We start from the raw sequence: 21598 nt of genomic DNA, 5'->3' as shown, positions 1-21598 counted from the left end.
AGCAGAATAAAATATGTTTATTTGTTCACTAATTTGACTTGAAGTTGAATGTCAGACCTTGGACTGGGAAATACATCAATGAAGAAGGTAGAGCCATTGCCTTAAAGAGATTGAAAATGTTAATTTTAACCTTTGCCTACTAAAATAATTTTTAAAACAAAATTTACTACTTCTATTCTGCTTATTCATGTTGCTGTCTTTCATGTCGCTGTGGTAATGAATTAAAGAATTTGGTTTTGTTCTTTGGTTTTCATTTGCTTTTCCAATTTACAGGAAAAGTTGGGAGTGTATACTATATGTTGACCTAGGAATAGGAAGAACAATAACTTTTTAAAAAATTTTATGGACTTTTGAGTTTTTATCTTAGTAAGAAATAATTCTTAGTTTCCTTCTCTTTAAATTTTTGTAAAAAATGTGCTTAGCTTGATTATTACATAATAATTATTGATTCAAAAGAAATAAAAGAAAAATGTTAGTAGTTATACCAGTATTATCACGTCTGAAGCTTGTAATTGTATGAAAGATTGGCAGTACTGGTGAGAATGTTGTAATAAAACGCAAACTAGAAATGTGATTGAGTCCTTCCCTCCACCAACAGAATTAAGATCTGCATTAACTTTGAACTCTAGTTTTTCTGGATTCAAGACCACATTTTCCCATATGACCCTTTATGTTTCTACTGTCCATGAGAAGCAATCTTTAGGAGAAGTCCTAGAACCTTTCTATATGTTCATGAATGAATGATTAAAGCTTTCTCTAAAGTTCACAACAATGGAGAAATTACTGTATTCATAGCTTTGGAGGGTAACATAATGTCTTCAGTTTGTTCCAGAGACTGATTCTTGATTCCTGTGTTTTGTGTGTGTATGTATGTATGTGTTTTTTTTTTTCTCTTTTTTATGTATCATGGCACACGAGCAGACATTAATGAATGTGAACAAGTGCCTAAGCCTTGTGCGTATCAGTGCGCCAACACCCCCGGCAGCTTCAAGTGTATCTGTCCACCAGGACAACATTTATTAGGGGACGGGAAATCTTGCGCTGGATTGGAGAGGCTGCCCAATTATGGCTCTCAGTACAGTAGCTATAACCTTGCACGGTTCTCCTCTGTGAGAAACAACTATCAACCTCAACAGCATTACAGACAATACTCCCATCTCTACAGCTCCTACTCAGAGTATAGAAACAGCAGGACATCTGTCTCCAGGACTAGAAGGACTATTAGGAAAACTTGCCCTGAAGGCTCTGAGGCGAGCCGTGACACTTGTGTAGGTAAATGTCAGCCATATTACATTTCCTTCCGGTGGGCTCGCTTATGGGCCAGAGTCTAAGCATAGACACAGCACCCGTGGTTGTCTGGGTGCTGTGAACTACATCTGATCTCAGCTCTGGGTTGACTCAAAGTTCCAAGACATTTACTCTGGCACCTATAACTATGACAAAATTTATTCAAGTAAATGATGTATTTACATGTGTACATTCTGATAATACATTGTTTTGTATTGACAGTTCCTCTCTTTTGATCACTCCTGAAAGTGTTATTCAATCTAATGCTACGTGGAAATAAATTTCAGTGGCATTCGGAATACGTTTTTTTAAAAAAAAGAAAATATGAGTATTGCCACATAATATACTAGCACCAGATTATGGCTGTACCTGGTTGATGCCAAAGCAAGGGGTTAAAAGTGAAACGTTCAGTGACTCCATCAACTGCTTGTTCTATGGGACAACCAAAACCGTGTTGACTGTTGACCCACGCTCCCTGTGGAATTTCTCAGTTTGATTATTTTGTGTGTATGGAAATCACTGAAAAGATCATGTGAGCCAGGACAAAATTAAGTTGCTTTCATTTCTCTAAAATATGTGCTTTCGGTATCTTTATCTAAACTCATCTACAATTTAATTTGTTTGCAAAAGCGAAGTGTAATTTCCAACTCAATAATTGAGACTTTGTTTTCAGTTAAGTTGCAAACATTACCATCTGTCATTCATTTAATTCAATTTTCTGTGAGCGTCCACAGTTTGCATGCCATTGAGCTATGTGCCAAGAGAAATTAGCAAACACGAATTAGCCCCCACTTTTGGTTAGATGACAGAAGAAAGCAAGGAAGAGAGGGAGGAAGGCAGGAAGAAAGAAATTTTGTTTAAATTTTAAGACCTCTACTCCAACTTCATTTTCTTGCATTTTTCTTAAGTATTCTGAACATCACTTTTTCTTGCCTAAATATACTTTGTTACACATTTCTTATAAACATTTAAAAAATGTCTTTTTCTGACTTCAATTATCATTTTTTTCCTACCCTTCACCCCAAGCCTTGTTCCACATCATTATCGTCTCAGACGTGCTTCCTTAATCACTCTTCCATGGACCCAGACTCCCAAAACCTTTATCAGCTGGATCCCCGACTCACTGGATTCTTTAACTTTAAACTTTTCTCCTTAAGTCTATATTTTCCCAGAGCTTTTCTGTCTACCTGTCTTGATGTACCTGAAGGTTAACATGATGCACATGAAACCTTCTCCCTGTGATCAGTCTTAGAACTGTCGGCAAGCCTAGTTCCTTTTACCCTTTGAATTTCAGACATTAATTCCTTCATCACCAGTTCTCTACCTTGAGTCCATATGGTCAAACACTGCTTAATTCCTAACCCTATGGACTCCACAATCCTTACGAGGAAGTCAAACACCACTCTCAACCTGCTCCAAACCATTCTGAGCATTGGTAATTTTTCATGCCCAGGATTTTGACCTCTTTGTTAGTTAAAACTTTTCACCAAGTTTTAATTGATAGAATTAAAATTTGACATGTCTTTCAAAGTTTCTTCCAAATAGTCATTCCCACTAAGGGGTTTCATCTCCAATTATCATCCCATTCTCTGACTTCATCTTAGACAAGCTCTTCTCTTCTACCTGCCCCAAACCCTTGTTTATGTGGTGACACATGAGTTAAACCATACCCCCAACATGGTACACCATCATGCTGATTTCTTTTAAGAAAGCATTCCTGATTAATAACCCCATTCTCTTTTTATTCATCACTATCTAAGCTCTGTATTCTGTGTCTGTGTGTTATATTAAACTATTATCGTGTTCATAAGAATTATCCTCCCCAAACCATTGGCTGAGGCAGCTACTATTTCAGAGGACCAATCTTGAAGAATCTGAAGTAAACTTACATATCTAGTCGATTACTGGATGTTTGAACTTTATTTGGGGGCAGTTAATAGACTTTTAGAAATATTTCTTAAAACATGGTGAGTATTTTGTAGTATTCATACTAATAAAGAAATTTGCACTAAGATTGCAGACAGCTTTGGAATTATGCTACGAGCAACTTGTAATAAACACCAAGTGCCTTTAATTAACCATCTGGGATAGACAACTCACAAAAGATTCAAATCAACACTCTGCAGTCTTATTAGACTTGGGCAAAATTGGGCTTTTTAAAGGAAATTATTCCAAAGCTTAACAGGAGAAATGAACACTGTGTTGCCTCTGAATACCAAAATTGCACTTGGGGCCACATTGAAATTCCTGCTCTGGGAAGAGTGAGCTGAATTATTGGAGTTCCACATCACTGACACTGCTGGGGTGATTTTGTGTGGAAGCAGATTGCAAAAGGAAAAAGTGAAAATAACACACAAGTTGAATAAATGCTTTGGTTCACAGCGGGGTAAAAACAGTAAGAGATATTTGGTGAGTGTTCATCATGAACAGATTTTGAATCTTTGCAATTACATTCTGAGCATATGCAAAACTACGTACAATGAACACATCCCTTTGCTCCGAGTCACAAGTTTTCTCCTTGTCTTCTCTTTACCTCCACCCTACAGCCCCCCCTGCTCCCACTTCATGTCATGTTCTCTTTTCATTCTCCCACTGGTTGGTGGGACTCTGAACCAATTCTAACATTAGTTTGAGCAAAACACAACTGGGGTAAGAAATCTGAGGTGCTCCAAATCATATCCCTTATCCTGAAAGCAAATAGCCGTGTTTAATTCTCACCCATTCTCCTTCCCTATTTATTGCTACTTTCTTGGCTTTGTTTAATGCTAGCAGGTAGATAGCTCTTAATGATAAAGTGCTTTCCCATTGTACTATGCTCTATGGACCTTCCAACAAATCTGTGCAGTGGAGAGATCTTTGACAAAGAATTGACTGAGACCTTGAGAAATAAAGTGAGCTGCCCAAGGTGTCCCATCAACCGCAGATACATTGTTGCCGTTAGTACTTTACAATTGTATAAAGTTCAATGAACATCCTTATCACAAAATTAAAAACACCTCCACTTGATATCTCTGTATGGGAAAGCAATGCATGGATGTTGGGAGCAGGTGTAGGGAAAGAGAGAGGTGGGTAAAGTTTAAATAAAATAAAAACATTCCTTGTTCCAATTAACCTCAATGGAAACTGCCTTTTTGGTAAATTCTACTATTCTGTCAAGAGTTCAGTACTTTGGTGGTTTAGGATCTTGTATAAATCTGTTCCATCTGCCATCCCAGGCTTGCTTAACTCATATAGAAATTGGCCAGTTTGGGGCTTCAGCTCGTATACACTTATACACAGAAGATATGTTCATATTTTATGAAATAGTACAGTTGATGTTGGGTTCATTAAAAACAGATCCTGATATAAAACAGCTCTGAGCATGTTTAAACACACAAGTGTAAAATCACCAAGAGGTTTTTCTATCGTATATCAACAACTTGTGTGTAATTGGTTCTGTCATAGTTTCTGCCTTTTTTTTGCATGGTTAGACACTCTGCTTTCTTTCTGCACAGATATTGATGAATGTGAAAATAGAGACATTTGCCAGCATGAGTGTAAAAATACCTTTGGGAGCTATCAGTGTATCTGTCCACCTGGCTATCAACTCATGCTCAATGGAAAGACTTGTCAAGGTGAGAAAATCTTGGAATGTGTATTGTGGCTACTTGACTTAAAACCAATGTAGGAGAATGTGAGAAATTAAATGTCGTCTTTTTTTTTTTTTTTTTTTATAATTATTCTCCTGGTTGCTTTCTCTTCCTTCTCATTCCCATTGGTCATCTTTATCATTGCTTTTGTAAGTAGGAGAACTGGAGAGAAAGCCATTAGGCAGAGGAAAAAAGTTGAGAATCATTTTCGGTTGTAGTCTTACAGAAGGAACAAGAATGGCTAAGTCAGTTCATGTTCTATATTTTTTTTTTTTTTAAATTTACTTATTTATTTGACAGAGAGAGATAGATCACAAGTACGCAGAGAGGCAGGCAGAGAGAGAGAGGGGGAAGCAGGCTCCCTGCTGAGCAGAGAGCCCCATGTGGGGCTCGATCCCAGGGCCCTGAGATCATGACCTGAGCCGAAGGCAGAGGCTTAATCCACTGAGCCACCCAGGTGCCCCCATGTTCTATATTTTTAAAACTAAGTGGGAATAGACCTCTTCAAATATCTTTTCAAAATTCAGCCAAGATGGAAGATGAAGTAGGAGCAGAGCTCAGTAAATTTGCTCCAGTATTAGGCATTATTTTATTTTTTGTTTTAGCCAACCCTGGGTAATTGGTTAAATGATCTATTCTTTGAGTCTGCAAATGTTGTGAAATAGTCATAAGCTAGGTTTGAAGAATGCAAATAATATAGTCTCTTCCCTTTGATATCTTAGTACAATGGAAACAGATATGTAAATAAAAGCATAGTATACACGGTTGTAGGTACTATAAACAGAGTTTGGAACAATGTGTAGTGACGGTAGAAAGAAAATAAACTATCAATCTCAATATTACCTTCTTTTTTTTTTAAGATTTTATTTATTTATCTGACAGACAGAGATCACAAGTAGGCAGAGAGGCAGGCTGAGGGTGGGGAAAGCAGGCTCCCTGCTGAGCAGAGACTCCATCCCAGGACCGTGGGATCATGACCTGAGCCGAAGGCAGAGGCTTTAACCCACTGAGCCACCCAGGCGCCCCATCAATATTACCTTCTTTACACAAAAATGTGAAAGGTACATTTTTGCTTTGATAAGGTATATTATATTGCAATGCATACTTAGATCAAAAAGAAATAAGAATTTATATAAATCTTGAAAATTTTATAAGAAATCCCCTCAATTTTGTGGTCAAAATCAAAAGTATTATATAGGTATTAACAAGACTCTGAATTTTAGTACTTTCTGTCACATACAACCTTTATCCTTTTCTAAAGCATATCAGATAGTATCTCCAAAAGAGTGCTTTATCAGTAATAACCAAATTAAATTTGCCTTCTCTGGGAGATTCACAGAAGACTTGCTAGGATGCAGATCATGGAAAGGGTGCTCCAGGAAGCAAGACCTGGATGGGCAATGGGACCACCTGACTACCATGACCTGTCCCACACCCATTTCCCCATTCCCTCCCTGAGAGTCTCCACTGGACCATGTGTACTGGAGAAGTAAAGTGAACACCATAATAACCTTTGCTCCCAGCCATCTGTCACAAAGGCTTGTTAAGAACTTACCCTATGCAGAACTTTCTACTGAGATTTGAAGTATGAGAATAACACATTGATGTTGTAATCATGTTTTACCAAAGCAATTATTAACTCATTTTAAGCAGCAGTACAGATATGTCAAGGGCAATAATCTGTACCCATTCTACAGATAATACGATGAATGTTCTAGAACAATCAAGAACAAGGGTAGGACTTGATCACAGATCTCATAATGTCTAGAGTGGTCCTTTGTCTCTCCTGTCATGCTGTGAACACCAGGGTCATTGTACTGTGGCAGCAGGATGAGGTGAGCATTTATGCTGTCCGTGCTTTATAACTTTCCCCAGGGCGTCACCCCAAGAATCCTCTGAAGAGGTGGCAGTGCACGACACCAACACTACACTTCCTGTGAGTGCACCAGGCACCAAGGAAGGAAGCATTTGGAACAACCAACCAAAGTACAAAAGCCCTTAGCCAGATTTCTAAGTGCTATATTATGTTATCTCCTCATTAGAGGATTTTTCTTTTTTTCTAAATTATGCCATTTTGTTCCTTGATTGCCCTGGCCGTTCATTCAGTTCAAACATTTTTCAGCTTTCCGTTGGGCTTCGGAGAGTGGAAAATAATGTGAACAAATCAGAAACAGGTGTCACTTGAAATGTTTGCGATTTAAATGGGTTACATATTTTTGTGGTTTTTAAAAAAGACTTGAGAGAAAACAATTACATCTTTTAAAGCAGTCTTTAATCTGAAGAATAACTTGGAGTCTTTTTATAGCTTTCGGAAGTGTTTCGGGCATTCATGAGAGGAAGAACGTTGATTTCCATTTACATGTGCATTTTTGAAGCTTTGTACATTAGTGATACAAATGTCAGTGACAAAAAGGAAATTAAAGTGAATTTGACATTGAACAAGGACAGAGACTCTAGTCAAAAGTGGAAGTCGGCAGACTACAAGATGAGAAACAAAAACATGACTGATCATGATTTGCCCAAGAAGCAGAGAGGAGAAACTAAAAGATCTTTCTGCTAATTTTAAGCCCCACTAATCTAATTCTGAACATTTAGAAATACTTTATTGGCACTGCACTTGAAATGAGTGTTCTAATCTATCCAAGGTTTTAAAAAGTAATCTGTAATGTTATCAAGAATCTAAATTATTCTCTCTATAAGACAAATGTTTCAGGTATGTTTATTCTTAATTATTGTGTAATGTACCCAGAAGCACTTGGTTAAATGCAGTCATATGTTCTGAAACTATTACTATAAAAGCTTTTCAGCTCATCCTGGTAATCTTTTCTTGTAGAATATATAGATTATAAAATGCTTAGCTTTTAATTTCTAGTAATTTTCTTATAATATTTAATAAAAAAAACAGATAGCTTCACATTGTCAGCCAACAGAAGACAGCATGATTTCTCCATCTTTTCCGGCTCCTTTTTTAAAAACCAGGCAGTAGACTAAAGGAGTAGTGTGAATGCCTGTAGGGTGCTTACGCCTGAGGAGATAATAGTAGACAGAAGACAAAAGAAGGCCACCTTCTAGAAGCTCAAATACTTAAAGCTTTTCATTATATGGAGCAGAAGGCAAACACTTTGAATATTAGACTTTGATATATTTTTGTAGACTCATATTCAGCCATTGGAAATCTGTGAAAGATAGCTACGCTTTTTTTTTTTTTAACGATTTTATTTATTTATTTGACGCAGAAAGAGAGAGAGCACAAGAACAGGGAGCAGCAGGCAGAGGGAAAGGGAGAAGCAGTCTCTCTGCCAAGCAAGGAGCCCGATGTGGGGCTTGATCCCAGGACCCTGGGATCGTGACCTGAGCCGAAGGCAGATCTTAACTGACTGCTACTCTTATGATGCATATAGGCATGTGTCCAGATTCTGGTCTCCATGCCACCATTTCCATGGGCCCCTGCAGCTCCCTGGCCTTCATGTGCCTGCAGGAATTCACCATAAAAATAAGAGCTAAAATGAAATTTGGTGGATAAGTATGAAGGGAATGTTTTTTTATGAGAAAAAAAAGAAGATAAGGCTAATCACATTTCTTTCACATTTTCCCAAAGGGCTTTTCACTTCATTCTGAGACAGTCTCATTCTGCCAAGGAGATAATGCCCTTCTGTCAGATAAAATCATAATTAGAACTTGGTTCACAGAGATAATAGGCAAGATTTAACTGAGATATAAATTTGTTTCACACTGTGTTGTGTTCCTGTAGGAAAATTGGTCCTAATAAAAAACTAATCATACAAAGCACGTTATGTTATTACCAGCACATCTAAGTAACTAAAAAGCCACGTAAGTGATTTACTCCATATTACTCTAGCGCAATGTCTTTTTACTTTGTGCACACTATTAGCAAGTTTAAAGTAAATAATCACACTGCATTTCCTTAGAAAACAGAATATATTTGAAACCGAATCTAAAATGCTCGGTTTTGAGATGGAAATGGTAAATAATTCAGAAATAAAATTTAACTGGGCACCTGGGTGGCTCAGCGGGTTAAAGCCTCTGCCTTTGGCTCGGGTCATGATCCCAGGTCCTGGGATTGAGCCAGGTCCGCTCTCTGCTCAGCAGGGAGCCTGTTTCCCTTCCTCTCTCTCTGCTTACTTATGATCTCTGTCAAATAAATAAAATCTTTTAAAAAAAAGAAATAAAATTTAATATTTATTGTTCATCATTAATATATACTGTTTCTTGGAACTGCTTCTCTCTTTTTCTTTTGTTGATAGCAATTTTTCAAGTTATTTAAGAATTCACTAAAGAACTTACAACTTTAACCCAAGTCCAACATACACACGATTATGCAGGTACCAAGTCACCTACTACCATGAAATGATACAATAGTTGCACATGGAAGTGCATTTGACCTTTAGGTCCTGCCTCTGCAGAGGACGGATTTGGGCCCAGTTCATTGTAATCGTTCCCCACTATATATCAGGATTTATGTTTATTCAAATACCAAAGAAGGAGGAGTATTATATGTGCCAATAAGCAGCCTGTTGACTTAAGACTTTAAAATAAGTCGTCTTCAATTTTTGCTTGCCTACTCCAAAAAAATTTTGAAAACTTACACTTCATTCATACATTTTAAAACTGACTTCTAAAGTTTCTTATCATTTAAATTGTTATAAAGGGTGTGAATTCTGGCTTTGATGTCCATGTGCTTCAAATATATTCTCATCAATACTTTGGAGCTGTAGATAACCTAGTTAATGGGGAATGATCACTATATAATTTAAAAGTCTGTAGTCACTGTTAGACCAACCAGCTTGACTGTCAGAAAAAGTCTAAGGTCATTTTTCTGTTCAAGTAGAAGTGTTAGTAGGCGTTCCCATGACAACCAGCTTGCTTCTGATATCTAATTTACAAGAGAGAGCCAAGACCATTGGTTCGTAGCCATGATGAAATAAGTCCTGCCACCATCAATATGAATAACCAGTTTCTCACCCTTCCTATGCGCCTTGAAGCATTTTACCCCTGAGTATTATAAAGAGACTAGGGATTAGTGGAAACCTTTCTTTTGTAAAGCAGAAGGATATAAAATGGGAACGGGGACAAGAGAACTCCAGGCCAAAGGAAGTTCTCAGGAAGAGTGCTTTTAGGAAGGAGAACTTGTGGGAAATAAGTTTCTGGATTTGAACGATTCCATGAAATATTTGCCTGCTCTCATATTACTGGAAAGTTTCCATGCACCACCAGGGGAATGCAGGTACCGCAGTTGGAAGTTATTGCTCTAAAATATGGTTCTTAATGTTAGGATCTCAAAATCCCTTAAAAATGTTGTAGAACCCTATGGACCCACTTCCCAGAAAATCCATCAATTTCAGTGTTGTGCTCTCTGTCTCTCCATCTGTCTTTGTCCCTGTCGCGCGTTCTCTCTCTCTCTCTCTCTGTCTCTCTCGTGCGCACACACACACACTCATACATGCACACACAAAAAGATTTTCATTCACAAATCCCCTGGTACTCAAATATGGACCCTAAGTTAAAAATCATGGCTCAAGGGGCGCCTGGGTGGCTCAGTGGGTTAAAGCCTCTAACTTCAGCTCAGGTCACGATCTCAGGGTCCTGGGATCGAGCCCCACATTGGGCTCTCTGCTCAGCAGGGAGCCTGCTTCCCCCTCTCTCTCTGACTGCCTCTCTGCCTACTTGTGATCTCTGTCTGTTAAATAAAATCTTTTTTTAAAAAATCATGGCTCAAAAACATTCATTCTCAGAAAGCTCAAACAAAGTTTCCTTCAGTTCCATCTTGATGTTTCTTAATTATAGTGATATAAGTGTATTTTTATTTAACAACTTTGTATAGAAAGCAATAAAATAAACAGCATTTCATTTGCATGTTTCCCCACTACCCAAGGGGTAGCCAGTACCCTAGAGAGCACATCCCAACCCCATAACCCCTGAGGGTGGATTTGCCACAGTTCAGGTTTGATTAAACTTAGATTCTGGTTCTTGGGTCATTCATTTGATCCTGTGTTGTTTGTCCGCACCACCCCCCAGAACCTCTCTCTCCACAAGAAATGACTGACTTGAATCTATAACTTGACTCCTTTAATTTCCATGACCCTACCTCCCACTCAACACTTTGAACTTACAAAACAAAATACCAGGAAGGATCACTCACATTATAAAGAGGTTCTTCCCTTTATAGAAAGGCTCACAAGGGTCCTTTAAATTTTTAACTTGTTTCTCATGAATTTAAAGGATTGTTTGTTAACAAAACTCCAATGCACTCTATTTTCCAAATATAAAAAACACCAGAGTTCTCAATAGCTTCCCTTCTACTTTTATAGCTTTTATTTTTCGATGTCCTTTTACAAGTGTTAAAAATTATCCTCAAAGCGCTATGGGAACTAGCACACCAGGTATTAGGATCCCCATTTTGTGGTTGAAGAAGCTTAGGTATGGCTACCAGATTCATCCATGGGAACTTGCCATTACGGTCAAGCATTTGCAATGCCTGCTCTCATGGCCTGCTCTGACCCAAGTTGCTGACGCTGCGTGTTCCTCGTGCTTTTGCTAGATGTTGATGAGTGTCTGGAGCAGAGCGTGCGCTGTGGGCCAAATCGCATGTGCTTCAACATGAGAGGAAGCTACCAGTGCATCGACACCCCCTGTCCGCCCAACTACCAACGGGATCCTGTTTCAGGGTATGTCCTGCCTTCTCTTCTCAGAAATAACTTTTGAAAAGCTTTCTCTCCTCAACCAACAAACCCTGTCTGTTGTCGCATGTACCTCACAGGAAGTCAATAATACCAAGGGGTATGTGGAGTTACAGTGTGTTCCTTCTTCAATGAATGGGTATGAAATGAGTTCATCCTGCGGCAGCCGCTGTAGTCTAAACTATCACTGTTGGCTGCCAAGGTTTGCCCGGAGCGTCTCCCCAGTAGGTAATCCACCATGCCACATCTAGAATTCTGCCTCAGCGGTGAGCATTTTATGGGGTGATAGAACCTCACCTCCTTTGAAATTTCCTAGTTTGTTTGTGTCGCCTCAGGGTTTTAAGAGCTCTCAGGACTTAGAGCATTCCAAGAAGTACCTTGGCTGTAATTGTGGTGACTCACCATGACTCCATGAGAGAATGGAGATGAGCAAGGATGAGTCAGCTGTCTGCCTGCTCATATATGGTCTCGCTTACATTCCCTGCCGTCTGAAACACTATCTTTTATGGGTTCTGAATAAACTACTCTTCCATTTTCTCCCTCCTCTTACAGAAATATCATACTCTGTTCAGGTACCAAGCCAACGGGGTGCTTGAAAACAGAGATAACGGTCATCATGACTAGGACCTGCTCATAAAAATGTAGTTCTGAAACCACATGCTGGTTGGATCTCACACTTTGTTTTTCCTCTCAGGAGTGACTACCAAGTTACTGTAACATGATCGAGTGTGGACTGCCCCGGATGCAGCAAAAACCTATTCATAATTGCTTTAGGGAGAAGAGGAAGGGAATAAGAAGGGGAGGGCAAAAATTAAAAATATTGACTTAAGAAACATCTAAAAATACTATGACTAAAGAACCCATATCTGTAGAAAATGGTCCTTTGTGCATTTTTAAAATTTTTTATTCTCCGTTACCAGTGATTTCTGACAGAGATTTTAAAAGTCGTGCCTCAAAAGCAGCCAATGTGGGCTCCGAAAAAAGAAAATGTAGTATTTTTAATATAAGATAATGTGGAAAACAAATACAAAAAGAAGAGCTTTTCCCCCTCAGGAATCTTCGTTGACTTTCTATTACTTTTAGGAAAAGAAACCAAATATCCATAAATTCCACTTCAGCTTTCAGTTTTAGGACAAATATTACCATTTAAGAATAGCTTGTATTCCTCTCTTTAAAAACTACTTGCTTCCAGTATGTGTACAGATCCTTCTATTTCTAAAACGAACTTTTCATTTTAGAGTCACCCTTGTGGTACTCATACTTACTTCAGCGGTTCAGACACTTCTGATTTTACTGAAGCTGAGAGGAGGAGACTGGACTCTAGCCCAGCATGCCCTCGTAGGCATCTGGCATCTGGTTTGAGTTAGTGGCATACGCATGGTGTGGGCCTGTTGCTCTCGCCGTCAGACTGTCTGCGGCCTTTAATGCCTAAGAGTTGTCATGGATCATGGTCACCTGCCACATGCCCTCTCCTGTTTCCAAACCAGACTACAATATGCACTCTGTGTGTTTTTTTCGTCCTTAGGTTCTGCCTCAAGAACTGTCCACCCAATGACCTGGAATGTGCCTTGAGCCCATATGCCTTGGAATACAAACTTGTCTCCCTCCCATTTGGAATAGCTGCCAATCAAGATTTAATCCGGCTGGTAGCATACACGCAGGACGGAGTAATGCATCCCAGGACAACTTTCCTCATGGTAGATGAGGAACAGACTGTTCCTTTTGCCTTAAGGGATGAAAACCTGAAAGGAGTGGTGTATACAACACGACCGTTGCGAGAACCAGAGACCTACCGCATGAGGGTTCGAGCCTCATCCTACAGTGCCAACGGGACCATTGAGTATCAGACCACATTCATAGTTTATATAGCTGTGTCTGCCTATCCATACTAAGAAGCTCTCCAGAGCCTAATTCACATATTTAAACTGCATTAATCATGAGCATCCAGTCCCCTTCCAGATTACCATCTCCTGAACAGTTGCAATCTTGGCAACTTGAAAATGGTGCTATGCTCTGTTTTGTGTGCCTTCCTTGGTACTGCTGAGGTATTTTCATCCACCATGGTCATATGTTTTGATAAGGTCTCGAGAAGTCCCTTATTATTTTTCTCTATTTATTACACTGGAGCAGTTACTTTCCAAAGATTATTCCAAAGATTATTCAGAACATCTCACAGGAGGACCTATCAGTGATGTTATAGAGTAGCATAGTAGCTAACTAAGATCATTTTCCTTAAAAAAACAAAAACAAAAACAAAAAAACAAGAAAAACCTCACTCAAAGCCAAGTGAATTTTTGAGCATTTGGCCATTTTTAAAATAATAAAACTGCTTGCTATGTGTTTTGATCAAAACTTATTAAATAACTTATAAAAAAAGATGCTTTTTTTTTAAGTATTGATACATTATAATGGGACTTCTACACCTATTTTCACCTTAAGGGAAAAAAGAAACACCGCTCATTTCAGAAATATAGTATGGCTTCTAGAATGTTTCTTTGATACCAAATAGTGTTCACGTGGACTGAACATCCAAAATAAGGATATTATTTTCAGTGATTTTGTGAAATGAGATGAACCACTTATGAAAATAGAAAAAAAAATATTGCTTTGTCCTCAGATGATTGTTCATGGCATGGATCTTTGATATAACCTTCCTTCCCATTGGCTCTATAACTTTTACATTCCAGCATTTTATTTTCCTGTCAAGTGGAAACAACTTTTACAAATACCAATGAGACAGTTTTCTTTGTTTTTCTTAAAAATCTTCTATGTTCAAATTAGCATAAATGTTGAACGTCAATACACTGTACGTGGTGGTAACAGACTCTGGAAGCAATTGCCAAGATGTATTCTATTTTTATGAAATGTATATATATTACCTTGGTGTATTTTCTATATAATATCTTGATGGACTCTTTTATAAAATTATTTTATAAAACAAAAAACAATGTTACAGTCAAACCAGCCTGAATAAAATTTTCACATCCCTTTTCTTAACCTTTTTGAAAACTTAAAATTTGTTTCCTTACGGCTATCCTAGGTGTGAAGATAGTCGCATATACACACCTATCTGTGTCTACCATACGTAGCCTGACTGAAACAGACTTTAAATGGATTCTCTGAACTGGGTCTGAGTTAACTTTAATTGGTTCTGTGATACAGTCACATTTAATGGAATTAATAACCTGTCTCAAGTGGTAAAGTGAACTCTGACTGTTCGTGGGATACAGTGCCAAAATAGTACTTAAATTCCCACCAGTAGTGGTTGCTTGCTTGTAGGTACACTGGAGAACATGGAGAAAGAAAATAATGAGTTGAGGGCTTTAAATTCTCAACTGAAGTTCTGCAAAAAGGATATAAAGTTGAATGATGATCTGAGGGAAACCCTTATTTCCTAGAACTGCAGCACAAAGTTTTCTGAAAACCAAACCAAAGGTCTAACTCTGGATTACAATAGAAATTTAGTTCCTAATCTCCCAGGTTCTCTTGTGTTAAAGTTAGAGCACTGATTGAAAAGGAAATATGATGGGGCGCCTGGGTTGGTCAGTCGATTAAGCGTCTGCCTTCAGCTCCAGTCATGATCCCGGGATCCTGGGATCGAGTCCTGCAACGGGCTCCCTGCTCAGCAGGAGTCTGCTTCTCCCTCTCTCCCTTTCCCTGTTTGTGATCTCTCTGTCTCTGTCTCTCTCTGTCAAATAAATAAAATGTTTAAAAAAAAAAAGAAAACGAAGTATGACCACACAATTTGGGATAGAGACATGGGAGCAGATTTTGATGAAGCTGGAAACCTTCAGCTCCAAATCTGATATATCTTTTCTGCCAACAGAAACAGCCCTTCCTCTTTGTCTGAGGAAGTTCGTCTTGTCTAAACAACCTGTAATGGCCTCTTCTGAAGTCATCACAAAAGACTCTGAGCCTTCTCAGGACCAGCCCTTCTCACTTTTCGTTTCTTCTAGAACCATGACCAGATTTACGTCTTTAGATTTCAATAACAAAACAAAACCTAAAAAATGAAGATTGTATTTTTTTTATAATTCATATTTACTATATTTTTTTAAAGTAGCCATCTACAACGGAATTTTTAAAATCTGGTCCTTTACCACAGTAGTTTGAGAAGCACTGCCGGACGCCAAGAACAAAAATTACAACCTACTGTTTCACAGAGAAGAATGCTGAAGTTCAAAGCAATTAAATAACCTGCTGCAGAGGCAATCACTGGTGGGGACTGGAGAGCTAGGGTTTGGACCCAGGTCCACTAATTACAAAGCCATACCACGTGTCCATATTTTCAATAAGGAAACCCCTCTCAGCTTCTTCGGAAACATTTACTTACATCCAAGCATTATGTTTGCAGCATGAACATGAACCGAAACTGTCGGGGTTGCAGCTCTGACAAAGATATCTTCACATCTACCACGGAACTGGGACCTCCTCTCTGGACATGTAGCTGCAGTGATCACTCATCCTTGAAAATCATCAATGGGATTCAACTATTAGCATTCCGGGGTTCTGACTTGACATTGAAGTAGTATCAGTGGACCTCCCCACCATGAACCCGAAAGAATGAGATTTGAAGCCATTTTAAAAATTAAGTCCTCTACCTTTCCTGTCCTGGAGACTGAGGTTTTAAAATCATGATTAGGTCAACTAAAATAAAAAAGACTGAAAGTTTAACTGGTTGTTTATCTGAAAGTTCTCAAGAACTGAAATATTTTTGTTCTCACAATATACAATATACTGATGGATTGGCTAAATTTATATAAAAAAGGCCCAAGGTTTATAATTAAATTCAAAGCTGGCCATAGAAATCATTCATATATTTATTTATTCTTTCAAGAAAGTATATGTTGCTGGGGCGGCTGGGTGGCTCAGTCGGTTAGGCATTTGCCTTCGGCTCAGGTCATGATCCCAGGGACCTAGGACAGAGCCCCACATCGGGATCCCTGCTCAGCGGGGAGTCAGCTTCTCCCTCTCCCACTCCCCTCGCTTGTGTTCCCTCCCTCACTATCTCTCTCTGTCAAATAAATAAATAAAATTCTGAAAAAAAAAGTATATGTCCAATGCTTATTATATACTGGGCATACTGATAAATGTGAAGAATACAAAAATTCAAAGATACACATAGCCCAGTGAGAATTTATATGTAAAAATGAACTATAATTCAATATGGTAATTATAATGAAAGTCTGTTCCAAGTGCAATTGGCCCTAGACAACCAGTCATTAATTTTCTGTCCCTATAGATTTGCCTTTCCTAGATCATTCATATAAATGAAATTATATAATATGTGGTCCTTTACATTTGATTCTTTCCACTTAGCATAATCTTCTTGAGGTTCATCCATATTACCAGGATTTCATTCCTCCTTATTGCTGAATAGTATCCCATTGTGTGAGTGCACGACTTTTACTTACCTGTTCCTCAGTTTCCAGTTTGAGACTATTATGAGTCATAATGCTGTGAGAATTTACACATACACCTTTGTGTGGACATAGATCTGCATTTCTCTTGCATAGAGACCTTGAATTCCCAAGAACCTAGTAATTTTATGCAGAGGGGTCTATTCAAGAGATAGCCACATAAGACTTAGATGTAAATTTATGTTTAAATTTGAAAGAAATTGTCAAACTATTTTTCAAAGTGACTGTACCATTTATATACTCATTAGTGATACATGAGGATTCTAGTTTCTTCATCTCCTCACCAGCACACATTATTATCTATTCTAGTGAGCATTCTAATCTGCATTTCCCTACTGACTGATGTTGTTGAGCATTTTTTTTTCTTCTTGAACTCATTGGCCACTTGGATATCTTTTTTGGCAAGATAGCTATTCAAATATGTTACCCATTTTGAATTGGGTTATTTGCCTTCTTAATATGAGGTAAGAGTTTTTTATATGTTCTAGATATAAGTTCTTTGTCATTCCCAGTCTGTGGCTTATCTCTTCACTTTCTTAATAATTTCTTTTGAAATGCAAAAATTTGATTTTCATTAAATCCAATTTATTGATTTTTTAATGGATTATGCATTTGGTTTTTTTAAAAGATTTTATTTACTTATTTGACAGACAGAGATCACAAGTAGGCAGAGAGGCAGGTAGAGAGAGGTGGGGGGAGCAGGCTCCCTGCTGAGCAGAGAGCCCGATGCGGGGCTCGATCCCAGGACCCCAGGATCACGACTGGAGCTGAAGGCAGAGGCTTTAACCCCCTGGGCCACCCAGGCGCCCCATGCTTTTGGTTTCGTAGCTAAGAAGTTTTTGTCTACGTTAGGGTCACAAAGATTTTCTCCTATGTTCTTCTAAAAGCTTTAGAGTTTTAGCTCTTCTATTGGTTTAATTAATTTAGCTCTTCTATGCATTGGTTTAATTTTTGTGTATGATAAGAGATAAAGGTCTAAATTCATTGTGTTGCCTATAGATATCAAGTTGTCCTAGCACCATTTTTGAAAAGGCTAACCTCATTGAATTGTCTTGACATCATTGTCAAGAATCAGTTGATTAAAAAGTGATCACTGCAGCTTTATAGGAAGTTTTGTGATCTAGGAATGGAAGTCCTCTGGTTTTTTTTTTTTTTCCTTTTCAAGATTATTTTGACTATGTTGGGTTTCTTACATTTCCACATAAATTTCAGGATCCACCTGTAAATTTCTGCAAAAAGAGCCTTGAGATTTTGATAGAGATTATACTCAAATCTGTAGATCAAGTTGGGGGGGGTGTAAAAATTATGCCTGAATCATAGAAAAATGGTTGCAAACATAGATTCTGGAGTCAGATGAACAGCCAGTTTCATTTCCTATGGCATAGTCTTGGGCAATTTAATCTCTAAACCTCAGTTTCCCTATCTTTAAAATGGGAGTATTAGCTATACCTGCTTCTACTTCTTCAGAATCAAAAGATATATTTTCTCTGGAGTCATTAGGACGGTACTTCTTGTTAGCTATTGTTACCATACTGTCATTTCTTGTTCTGCCAGGAACTATATAGTCACATAAAGAGTTACAAGTTGAAGAATTCTCTAAAAGAGTGGGATTGCCCTGAGTTGTGTTTTTGTTGCTTTGGGTAGGTGGGGAATAAGAAGATAGCATTGGTGCTGATGGGGGACAGGGAAGATAAAACTTACTAGGAAAACATGTGAAAGGGATAAAATATTAGCTCCACCAGCAGCCTTTAAAAAAAGAAAAAATGGTTTTACATTCATTCAACCAACACAAACTCCTGCTCACTATGCACCACAAAAAATTGCTAAAGAAAGCCTTATTCTTTTATCTTCCTCTCCTGTTTGAGACCTGGTTTTCTCTTTTAAGCTTATGCCCATTTTTAATTGATTTCACAGACTAATGTGCTCATAGAGGGGGGTGTGTGTGTGTGTGTGCACGCATGTGTGTATTTATGTATGTCTTCGGGGGACAAGTATCATTTGACTCAAGCCCAGAGAGAAGCCCTGTGTTCTAGCTACCCTAAGAATGTTCCTAATGACAATAATGCACTTTGACCCAGTGGGACAAACAGAAAGTCTTTAGGTGTTACATGATTTTTCTGGCACTAAGAGGCTATCCCTGCGCCCTGAGCCACATTGTTGTTGTCCTACTGGCTTTCAGGTTCCCAGCATGTCTGATTCTCAGGCTTGTAATCCACATTGTCCCGATGTTTCCAGTTTCCTCCACCTCTGAGTCAGACAGCGGGACAGAGACAAGCTCTGCGAGCTCTGGCCCGGGCTCCCAAATAAAGTAGTTCCATGTGTGGAAGCAGCGCCTGACATGTCCCGTTGGCCACGGGTTGTTCCAGCTCCGTAGGGAGACGGAAGGAATGTACCCACAGACTTGCCCAGGTATCTAAAACACATTTTCAAAATGTCAAGCGACCCTCGATGACCGGTCTGCTGATTAACTGCAGTGTCCCAGGGGTCCTCGAAGGGGACAAGCCGAGGCCAAGCTTGCGGTCTGTAATCACTTCTCTCTGCCCTGAGTGAGAAAGCTCACCGCCAAGCTGGAGCAGCAGTAGAACATGCAACTGGTCAGAAAGACTGTAGTTTCCCCATCCTCGTCCTCTGCCAAGATTCTGTTTCAAATTCACTATTCTCAGAGGAACGGCCTGGGAATTTGGAAGTTCTTCACAGTGGTTTCTGGATGAGCTCCTCCCTCCCCCATTTGTACCACCTCAACCCTCAAGCCGGCCACGACGCACCTCAGCCGCGTCGTCCGCCATCCTTGTCCATTCTCCCTCATTCCATGTCAGCCTGCACTCGTAGCCGCATCGTGGCCTATCAGGATTTGTCTCTCTCTGTGTTGGGACCTGCAGTAAGACTCGCAGGTGATTAGAGAGGATATTAAGCCAGCAACCAAGACCCTCAACCAACCGTCTGCTCCGAGTCACAATTGGTTTGCACAGATGGATCAGCAAAGTTATGACAACAATACGGGCTGGTCCGGAGCTGGGACACCTTCGTCTTGCGTGATGAGTAGGTCCAAGGACTTCACCAAAATCAGCATCTTTTTTTCCACCAGAATCAAAATCTTTTTCCTGGGACTTCCATAGTTGCATGAGAGATGGATTATAGAATTCAGGAGAAATTGTGGAACTCGAGGGAGGAAGCTTAAAGAAAGAGCACGCCGAACAGAACCCCCAGCTTTCAACCCTTCCGTTCTTTCCACTAAAGGCTTCACTCCTTAGCACCAGCGGGAGGTTCAGAATAATCACTGACAGTAAGACTGCTGCTTGCCATCAGACAAAAGAATTGTCTTTACAATGGACATGGGGGCGGGTATGTGCTAGCGTGAGCGCTGTGGATTGTATAAGACTGATGAACCATAGACCTGCACCCTTGAAGCAAATAACACATGATATGTTAATAATAATAAAAAAGAGTTGTCTTTACAATAAAGAACTCCCACAATGACAAATGAGAAACTGTACATGAAACAACTTTAATAAACATTCTGTTAAAAAAATGAAATATTGAAATTTAGATGAACACATATATCTCAACATATCTTGGTCAGCTTCTCCACAAACTTACAAATTATTTATGTACTTTATACTTATTAAAGTGTACTTTTTTTAATGTTAAAAAATTAACATCTTCACGTCTTCACATGGTCATCCTTCTGTGCACACAAGGCCCTGCTGTCTCTTTGTGTGTTCAAATTCCTCTTCTTATAAGAATATGAATCAGATTGGATTAAGGCCTGTCCTAATGACCTCATTTCAACTTCAACACATTTTTTAAGGCCATCCTCCAAACAGTCATATTCTTTTTTTTTTTTTTAAGGTCTTATTTATTTATTTGACAGACAGATCACAAGTAGGCAGAGAGGCAGGCAGGGGGGGCGGGGGGAAGCAGGGTCCCTGCTGAGCAGAGAGCCCGATGTGGGGCTTGATCCCAGGACCCCGAGATCATGACCTGAGCCGAAGGCAGAGGCTTTAACCCACTGCGCCACCCAGGTGCACCCAAACAGTCATATTCTGAGGTATTAGGGGCTGGTGCTTCACTAGATGAGCTGTGGGAGGGGACACAGTTCATCCATAATAATAGGATCTGGTAATTATGTGTTTACATGATTCTTCCTCTAAGTCTATACCAATGCATTTGTTAATAAACTATCCTCTGCACTTAGCACAGTGCTTGGCATACAATGGGATTGAATGAATGTTTACGGGTGAATATACCTTTGCCTGACATAGTTGTGGTTAGTGGGAAGAATGGGGAGAGTTTGAGGAATGTGCTTAGCTTTAAGGGGAAGGGAAAAGCCTTCTGTGTTGAATATGAACATCGAGGCCCTTGAAAGTTTCTCGGAAGCTCGTCTTGATGGCATCTTTGCCTCCAGCAGGAAGACCTCTGAAGTTATGGCTCACGAGATTTAAAACTGCCGATTTCTGCCGTGCTGTGTTATCTTCAGAGAATACTCGGGTTCACCTGCCTGTGGACTGGGGCATGAAAACCGTTCAGAGCGTTAAGAGGTCAGCGGAACACGGGCAAAATCTTG

The 21598-nt window shown here is 39.2% G+C and overlaps 1 protein-coding gene across 1 annotated transcript in view; it reads left to right on the top strand.

Annotated features, from left to right (window-relative positions):
* The window catches only part of HMCN1 (hemicentin 1), a 473045-nt gene extending 457744 nt beyond the window's left edge, over positions 1-15301 (top strand). The window contains exons 104-107 of the mRNA XM_080824786.1: positions 922-1272; positions 4782-4901; positions 11476-11602; positions 13140-15301. Coding sequence (XP_080680912.1) covers positions 922-1272; positions 4782-4901; positions 11476-11602; positions 13140-13506 — 965 coding nt within the window. The 3' untranslated portion in view covers positions 13507-15301. The remainder of the gene's footprint in view (positions 1-921; positions 1273-4781; positions 4902-11475; positions 11603-13139) is intronic.
* The last annotated feature ends 6297 nt before the right edge of the window (positions 15302-21598 follow it).

Source organism: Martes martes, assembly GCF_963455335.1.
Source record: "Martes martes genome assembly, chromosome: 15".
NCBI lineage: Eukaryota > Metazoa > Chordata > Mammalia > Carnivora > Mustelidae > Martes > Martes martes.
Note: the sequence above shows the minus strand (reverse complement) of the source record. Positions and strands in the feature narration are given on the sequence as shown.